The 9,697-nt window shown below is 42.4% G+C and overlaps 1 protein-coding gene across 1 annotated transcript; it reads left to right on the top strand.

Moving 5' to 3' along the window:
• The first annotated feature begins 779 nt into the window (after window positions 1–779).
• On the top strand, window positions 780–9,179 carry LOC108803962 (alpha-1,4-N-acetylglucosaminyltransferase-like). Its single transcript, XM_018575741.1, has 2 exons — window positions 780–1,109; window positions 8,601–9,179. Exons 1-2 carry the CDS (start codon window positions 780–782, stop codon window positions 9,177–9,179), a joined length of 909 nt encoding a protein of 302 aa, XP_018431243.1.
• Window positions 9,180–9,697: the final 518 nt, after the last annotated feature.

Raw genomic sequence — 9,697 nt, 5'->3', positions numbered from 1 at the left:
TGGTCGATTTGGCCGTTACGTGGGCTCAGTATTCTGTCAGGGATACCGGCACAGGTGACCCCACACCTGCGCAGGTACCCACACAGGCAGACCAAACACGTGTGACCACACAGGACAAGGCAGAATGTATGATATACCGTTTTAATATGCCAACCAGAATAATACAAACAGAACAAGGATTAGCAACCAACTACATCTAAACAACACCACATGCAAGAATAAACAGGCAAGCACACCCAGGGAGCAAAGCAAAACACCAGGGGAACTAAGGGACCAAAGGTCAGGGTACAAGGAGCTAACAGGACTCAGGAACATAAGCAGGTCACGGACAACAAGCAGGGAACATACACAGGATACAGGATACAGGACTCAGGAACAGAAACAGGTTTACAGGACTGGAGACTCAGGCGAAACAGGAAACAATACTGAGCCACAGACCTTACTGCAGGGAGGGCTTAAGTAACTTCCCAGGGAGCACCAGGTGGTGGATGATTGGTGGCAGCTGGGAGACACCTGCAGGTGAGCACTGGAGTTGCAGTTTCCAGCACCACCCAGTGGAGGTCTGGTACCTAGCAGTTACTGGCTGCCTAGAGACCCCTGGAGGTGACTACGGAAACTGTAGGGCTTAGCTCCAGCGCCACCTGGAGGCGCTCTGGATCCTGACACCCGGGGAAGTTATAGGACACAAGTCACAAGTGACCAGAGTGCCAATTACCAACATGCTGCGAGTGTGAGGACCCCCGCGATTGATACAGGTAAGTTGAGATTTGTGACATGGAATGTTCATCTTGTCAGAAAAGGAAACCTCTGATCCTTTCAGTGCAAACACAATCCTAAGAAAAGGAAATGGAATCCTATTTGTGGAGACCACGGACAGAGTGGAGCCACCGTCCCTGGTGTTGTGTGCTATTGAATCAGCCGCCCGAGTCTACCCCGACAGACCGGTGGCCTTCTTCATGAAAGGACTGGAGGACATCATCACAGAAGAAGACGAGAAGAGAGCTAAAGAACGATTTCCATCCCTGTCACCTTTCGGCAACGTTTACCCCTTCCCTCTCAGAATGGACCAATTGTTTAATAACACGCCGATTAAGTCTTGGTCTGATAAGGTACATTAGAGACTAAGTGGGGTACCATTGGGGGAGAAGATTTGGGTGCTTGTAGATGGAAAGCTGGATAATATTACTGCTAAAAGGGCTCATCAATCTCATAGTTGTATTAAAGTAAACGCATCCTGAGGAAGATACAATGGCTTCTAGAGATGAGAGAAATAGAGAGTCTTCAGTTCTCTAAAGTTCTGTTGAAAATTGTGAGATTTTTGTAAAAATACATTTGAGCGAACGGGGAAAGTTTGAATTTGGTTTAAGTTAGTGGTTTCTAAGGGCACAATGGGCTTCAAAATAGCTCCTGAGGGTTACAGAAGCCTCTTTCAACTCTCATAGACATGTTTTTGTGCTAAAAATAACTTCTTATTAGCTCTTATTAAATTTTTTTTCAAAGGAGCACTGAGTAGAAAAACTTCCCAAAATGCATAACCAAAATCTTGAATTTGGAACGTTTGAATTTGGTTGAAGTTAGTGGTTTCTAAGGGGGCAATGGGCTTCAAAATAGCTCCTGAGGGTTATAGAAGCCTCTTTTCATGACGTTTAAGTTTGAAAGGAACACCATGTGGAAAAACTTCCCAAAATGCATAACAGAAATCTCTAACTAGAATAAAAACAGAAGACTGAAGCAATTGAATGAGGGAACTGAGAATTTTCAATTGAAAAATGTAATGAAACAAAATCACTCCCTTAGTGGCTCTGAAAATGATCATTTTTGATTATCTTAAATACTTTCTAAGTCACTGATTTGGGACAAATATGCAGATCAGGAAAGTCAGATGTCCCTTTCTACAATTTTTTTTCCAAGGTAATGACTCAACATATTGAAGCTAAGAGGTCAGCTTGACATCAAAGCAAAGAGCGTGTACAAGAACAATGGAAAGTTCCATGTTTATATCAAAGTAACAGGTATTGTTTAAGAAATACAAGCTCCTTGAGGGTTGTGAGCTCGATGTCTATAAAATTCCAAAGAGGAAACTCAATCATCATGTGATAGAATTAATGAGAGAAATTATTTTTATACATCTCCTTCTTTCCACGCGGCACAATTGGCATTTCCCCTCTGCAGGTTAGGTGAGTCTGCGTTACCTCCGTTCCTTATCATTGCCGAGAACATTCACCTTGTGTTCCTATTTAGAAGTCTATCTTGTTTCTTCTACTGATTATTATTATTATGATTATCCAGGATTTATATAGCGCCAACAGTTTGTGCAGCGCATTACAATATAAGGAAGACATTAAAATCACAATACAATTAAAGACAAGATGGTAAGGAGGGCCCCGCCCCTGAGGGCTTACAATCTACTGATGACCTATATTAGATTAGTGTTCCCCTGTGCTAGCTTCTTGTACATGCAATGTTCAGTCTGCTGTACACTGGACAATTCTGATGTATGAGGAGTATTGTGAAGGATGTTTAACTGAAGTCAGGGAGGCTGAAGCAGCAGACTCCGTCCCTGGGATCTAGTGACTCAAAGGACTGGTCTTTTGCACTGATGGTCCCGGGGCTGGAGAGGAGAGGTGCAAACAAGTTCACATAAAGTAAGTTTAGTGTTAGGTTACAGGGAGGAATAATGTGCAGGTTAGTGTGAGGGCTACTGCTAGGTTTACAGGATTGGTTAGTGTTGGGGTTAAAAGGAGGGCTGGTGTTAGGGTTACAGGGAGATGTAGTGTGAGATGTACAGGGAGGGTTACAGTGAATGTAAGTGTGAGGACGACTGTTAGGAATACAGTGATAGTGTAGAATTTAGTGTAATGGAAGTGCTGGAGTTTTTGGAAGGTTAGTGTTAGGGTTTCAAGAAATATTAGTGTTAGGATTAAGGGGAGGGTTAGTGTTGGGGTTACAGGGGGGGTTAGTGTTGGGGTTACATGAAGGGTTAGTGTTAGGGTTACATGAAGGGTTAGTGTTAAGTTTACAGGGAGGGTTATTGTTTTGATTACAGGGAGGGTCAGTGTTGGGGTTACAGGGAGGGTCAGTGTTAGGGTTACATGGAGGGTTAGTGTTGGGGTTACAGGGAGGGTCATTGTTGGGGTTACAGGAAGGGTTAGTGTTAGGGTTACTGGGAGGGTTAGTGTTGGGGTTACAGGGAGGTTTAGTGTTGGGGTTACAGGGAGGTTTAGTGTTAGGGTTACAGGGAGGGTTAGTGTTGGGGTTACAGGGAGGTTTAGTGTTGGGGTTACAGGGAGGGTCAGTGTTAGGGTTACAGATAGGGTCATTATTGGGATAAACAAAGACACACAGGAGGACTGACTACATAGTATAGAGAGTCCAAGGGTTAACTACAGATCGGGACTGACCAAAATTGGGATATGGTAGAATTTTTTTTTATTTGTATACAAAATGACCACAGCCAACACCTTATTGTCAACACATTAAAAACAGTGAAACAAAAACACTGACTGTAATTCAAGTAATCGTTTGATCGGATATTAGGACCCTGTTATGATGCACATAGATATCAAGACCACAAAAAAACAACTTTCAATTAGGCTCCAGATAAAGGGGATTAACCCTGTTGAGGCTAAATATCACATAAATCTGAAAGTATGTGCTAAATCCCACAAGATGCCACCTATTTTCATTAGTATATGTCTGAATTCCACAAAGAAATGCTAGATAGTAGCTCCTTTGGTGGATAGAGTCCCAAAATGCGGGAGTTAGATACTTTGTAGTTTAGAGCAAAGTATATTGTTTCCGAGCTGTCAGAAGGGCTCCTTTTAAACTCAGTGTCCCGGATCAAGGTGACTTTTTCCAAAGCAGATTAAACAGATGCTAACTGTAAACAATACATGGATCTGATTATGGACAGTGACACCTAGATTGGTGTGAGTGGATCGTGGCATAGAAGTCTTCCCATTAATGGTATTGCACCGGGGTTTTAATTTCAGTATAGAGGGAACGCCGATTCCACTATTCTGTACAGAGTAGATTTAAATGTCCTACTCACGTGACGAAATCGTCTGTTTTATGGGTGTCCTCTTTAGATCCTTTCGATGATAAGATGATTTTACTCTTTGGAATAAAGTCAACGATCTAGATACTAATACTAATGAAAATAGGTGGCATCTTGTGGGATTTAGCACATACTTTCAGATTTATGTGATATTTAGCCTCCACAGGGTTAATCCCCTTTATCTGGAGCCTAATTGAAAGCTGTTTTTTTGTGGTCTTGATATCTATGTGCATAATAACAGGGTCCTAATATCTGATCAAACAATTACTTGAATTACAGTCAGTATTTTTGTTTCACTGTTTTTAATGTGTTGACAATAAGGTGTTGGCTGTGGTCATTTTGTATACAAATAAAATACATTTCTTGGTCACGGTCAGTCCCGATCTGTAGTTAACCCTTGTACTCTCTATACTATGTAGTCAGTCCTCCTGTGTGTTTTTGTTTATGCCATTTGCCGGTTACCGATGTGGTAGACTGACCTCTAAAAAAGGGTAATTACCAGAGCTTTGAATCACCAGGAGTAAAACAATTCCAATTTTTAGGGTCATTGTTATGGTTACTGGGAGGGTTAGTGTTGGGGTTACAGGGAGGGTTGGTGTTAGGGTTACAGGGAGGGTTTGTGTTAGGGTTACAGGGAGGGTTAGTGTTGGGGTTACAGGGAGGGTTAGTGTTAGGGTTACAGGGAGGGTTAGCGTTGAGGTTACAGGGAGGGTTAGTGTTAGGATTACAGTGAGGGTTAGTGTTGGGGTTACAGGGAGGGTTAATGTTGGGGTCACAAGGAGGTTTAGTGTTAGGGTTACAAGGAGGGTCAGTGTTAGGGTTACAGGGAGGGTTAGTGTTAGGGTTACAGGGAGGGTTAGTGTTAGGGTTACAGGAAGGGTTAGTGTTACTGGGAGGTTTAGTGTTGGAGTTACAGGGAGTGTTGGTGTTAGGATTACAGGGAGGGTTTGTGTTAGGGTTAAAGGGAGGGTTAGTGTTGGGGTTACAGGGAGGGTTACAGTGTTAGGGTTACAGAGATGGTTAGTGTTGGGGTTACAGGGAGGGTTTGTGTTAGGGTTACAGTAAGGGTTAGTGTTGTGGTTACAGGGAGGGTTAGTGTTGGGGTTACAGGGAGGGTTAGTGTTAGGATTACAGGGAGGGTTAGTGTTGGGGTAACAGGGAAGGTTGGTGTTGGGGTTACAGGGAGGGTTAGTGTTGGGGTCACAGGGAGGGTTAGTGTTGGGGTCACAGGGAGGTTTAGTGTTAGGGTTACAGGGAGGGTCAGTGTTAGTGTTACATGAAGGGTTAGTGTTAGGGTTACTGGGAGGCTTAGTGTTGAGGTTAAAGGTAGACATGTGCGATTAGTTTCATTACGAATCGAAATTCGTACTAATTTTACTGAAATTCGTAAATTCGGAAGCATCCGAAATCCAAATGGCAGTTTCCGAATTATATCCGAAATACGAAATTCCGTTAACGAATTTTGGATCCAAATTTCTTTGAAACAGGAACTAATATTACCCCTGTAAAATGTAAATGAGGTTGAACAACATGACAAGATTTGTTTTTAATCCGAAATACGGATCCGCTGCTGCTCAGTCGCATTACAATGCACAGGCAGGAAATACGAAATTCCGTTGACGTATTTTCGTTCCGTTTTTACAGGGAGGGTTAGTGTTGGGGTTACAGGGAGGGTTAGTGTTGGGGTTACAGGGAGGGTTAGTGTTAGGGTTACAGGGAGGGTTAGCGTTGAGGTTACAGGGAGGGTTAGTGTTAGGATTACAGTGAGGGTTAGTGTTGGGGTTACAGGGAGGGTTAATGTTGGGGTCACAAGGAGGTTTAGTGTTAGGGTTACAAGGAGGGTCAGTGTTAGGGTTACAGGGAGGGTTAGTGTTAGGGTTACAGGGAGGGTTAGTGTTAGGGTTACAGGAAGGGTTAGTGTTACTGGGAGGTTTAGTGTTGGAGTTACAGGGAGTGTTGGTGTTAGGATTACAGGGAGGGTTTGTGTTAGGGTTAAAGGGAGGGTTAGTGTTGGGGTTACAGGGAGGGTTACAGTGTTAGGGTTACAGAGATGGTTAGTGTTGGGGTTACAGGGAGGGTTTGTGTTAGGGTTACAGTAAGGGTTAGTGTTGTGGTTACAGGGAGGGTTAGTGTTGGGGTTACAGGGAGGGTTAGTGTTAGGATTACAGGGAGGGTTAGTGTTGGGGTAACAGGGAAGGTTGGTGTTGGGGTTACAGGGAGGGTTAGTGTTGGGGTCACAGGGAGGGTTAGTGTTGGGGTCACAGGGAGGTTTAGTGTTAGGGTTACAGGGAGGGTCAGTGTTAGTGTTACATGAAGGGTTAGTGTTAGGGTTACTGGGAGGCTTAGTGTTGAGGTTAAAGGTAGACATGTGCGATTAGTTTCATTACGAATCGAAATTCGTACTAATTTTACTGAAATTCGTAAATTCGGAAGCATCCGAAATCCAAATGGCAGTTTCCGAATTATATCCGAAATACGAAATTCCGTTAACGAATTTTGGATCCAAATTTCTTTGAAACAGGAACTAATATTACCCCTGTAAAATGTAAATGAGGTTGAACAACATGACAAGATTTGTTTTTAATCCGAAATACGGATCCGCTGCTGCTCAGTCGCATTACAATGCACAGGCAGGAAATACGAAATTCCGTTGACGTATTTTCGTTCCGTTACGAACATTCGTTATATTGAAGTTAAAAAGCAAAGTACATTTATATTGGAGTTGATGGTAGTTTCTTTTAATCCGAAATTCGGATACGGAATCCGTTAAAGGAATTCGTATTTCGGATAAAAAAACAACTACCGCATCGACTCCAATATTAACAAAGGTATTTTTGCTTTTTAACTTCATCATAACGAATGTTCGTAAAGTTACGAAAATGTGCCGAAACTAACGAAAATACGCATTTCGTACGAATCCGAATTGAGTTTCGGACACAAATTACGAAATACGAAATAACGGATGTTCCGAAATGGAACGAAACGAAACGGAACTAATTTTTGGACAGCGCACAAGTCTAGGTAAAGGGAGTGTTGATGTTAGGAATACAGAGAGGGTTTGTGTTGGGGTTACAGGGAGGGTTAGTGTTAGGGTTACAGAGATGGTTAGTGTTGGGGTTACAGGGAGCTTGGTGTTAGGATTACAGGGAGGGTTTGTGTTAGGGTTACAGGGAGGGTTAGTGTTGGGGTTACAGGGAAGGTTAGTGTTAGGGTTACAGAGAGGGTTAGCGTTTGGGTTACAGGGAGGGAGGATAGTGTTAGGGTTACAGGGAGGGTAAGTGTTAGAGTTTCAAGGCCATCATCTACTCCTTGAGTCAATGTTTGCTCAGAGGAAATGCTTCCTCCTGCCTGCAGTGGATGGAACCTTCTCGGCTGTTGCTGTATATTGTGATCTGTCAGGAATGTGTTCTTGTAGAGTTACAGATAACTTTGGGTTAGGGTACAGATACAGTCCACTCTACCTGAAATAACCATGGCAGGGTGTGAGTTGTATGTGTATATATTTTTGTTAGAAGACACACAATTGATCCGTTGTCAGAATGACTCCAAGCGATAATTATATCTCGGGAAGATTTCCTCCTTTCCATAAAGCACAATTGTCATTTCCCTTAACAGGTTAGACAAGTCTGCATACGGAAGTCTATTGAGAAAGTGTGTCAGGAGTCCTGGAAGCATCTCTAGGAGGTGGGGGGTGGCAAAGTGGCCTTGTTCTTATTACACCCTGAATATGGCTGTAACATGAAACAAGCTCTAAAAGATAGACATAAGTTTTAGCTAAACCTTATTCTTAGGTTTAGACATACCCAGGAAGAAACATACTGCATACCACGATACATCATCTTGTCCCGTTGCACTGGCCCAATAAGGTTCTTATGATTGTCTTTAGTAAATATGAACTTTATATTTAATAAGACTTCTGTCTGTTCTTCTTGTAGCTCTGCTGTTGTCCTCCATGGCCAAGCTTAAAGCATTGAAAATCTTTTCTAGAAAAATGTATATGCAGTCAGGTACACTTTGTTCTAGCAGTTATGCAGGGAGCCTGAATACAAAGTAGTGCGCTTAGCAGTCAGCACTCAAGTAACAGATCGGGGCAGGAACACCTCCTCCCCTTCTCTGTAATAGAAGTCTGCGTGAAGACACTTGTGAAGAATGGTGTGGCTACAGAGCACCATGTTCGTATTCGTTATTTTTTCATTCAGAAATTCGGATGCATCCAAATGTCCCAATTTCCCAAAATTTGTCTGAATTTCAATTCGGAACAAAACGGATCGCACAAAGTATATTATTCAGAATTATCTCTTACTTATGCTTTGTATGGGGCAAGATGATGTCTCTGTCTTTGGAGTCTATACCTCTATTTATACAAGAAAGTATCTTGCTTGCTCTTTCTATCTCGTATAGCAGCCCAGAGCTCATGCCTATAGCAGGTATGTGGTAATGCTGCAGCTGCCCCTAAAAAGGTGAATTGACGTAGTATTTGGAATGTGAAGAAATGTTCTTATGTTATGGTCTCATGCTATGCTGTACTTTTCTTCATTACCAGGTAGACCCTAAAAAAGAAATTTACTGGATCCATGTTCTCTCAGATGCCTGTAGGTTTGCCATGATGTGGAAATACGGCGGTATTTACATGGATACCGATGTCATCTCACTTCGCCCAATACCCGAGGACCATTTTCTAGCAGATGAGACTTCCACATCTACTAGTAGCGCTGTTTTTGGCCTCTCCTCACATTACCAGTTGGCGTGGCAGTTTATGGAGAACTTTGTTGAGAACTACAGGGGGGACTTATGGGGACACCAAGGGCCAGGGGTTGTTACACGTGTTGTGAAAAAAATGTGCGGCCTGCCAGTATTTAACTCTACGGATGATGTCATGTGTTCAAACATAAGTTATTTTCACCCTCGACGTTTCTACCCCATCATGTATCCTTCGTGGAGACGGTACTATGAAGTCTGGAAGAATTTGCCAACTTTTAATAACTCCTATGCCTTACATCTTTGGAATTACATGAATAACAAAGGTATATCTATGGTACCTGGAAGCAACACATTGGTGGAACATATCTACCAAAAATACTGCCCTACCACCTATGAATATGTCTTGGGAAAACTCACTTAAGGAGAAACTTTACATATATCATTGAACAACAATAGGCACCTCTAGAAAAGTTTAGCAATGATCATCTACAAACAGATTTTTATAGACAATTGCAGGTTATTGATTCTTTGCATGCCTTAGTTTTCTTTTCCTCCCCATTCCTCTCAAAGTGGCTGTTTTTACTAAGGCCCAATTAATCCATCTCCCATTACTTCCTGGAACTCTGGCACATGTGACTTGGACATGTACCATGCACATCATCTGAGGGGGGAAAAATACCTTTCGCTGAGATCTTGCAAGAATTTGCAGGTTACAAATGAGATTTCCCAGCTGATTAGATTTCCAGGATGCAGCTCGTAGGCATGGGCTACATCACTGATGTATCTGTAAAAAAAATCAGTCAAGGCAACTGGAAGTTTCACTGGACATCCGACCAGCTTTCTCAATTCAGAATGACTTGTACAAAAAATTATCTGGAATAAATATAGTGAATGTCTTTCCAATCCACATAAACTGTTAGTCACAACCAGGTGTTGATT

This window comes from Nanorana parkeri, unplaced genomic scaffold (genome assembly GCF_000935625.1).
Source record: "Nanorana parkeri isolate BGI_ZX_2015 unplaced genomic scaffold, ASM93562v1 scaffold4585, whole genome shotgun sequence".
NCBI classification, from domain to species: domain Eukaryota; kingdom Metazoa; phylum Chordata; class Amphibia; order Anura; family Dicroglossidae; genus Nanorana; species Nanorana parkeri.
The sequence above is the reverse complement of the archived record's forward strand: the minus strand, read 5'-3'. Positions and strand labels throughout refer to the sequence as shown.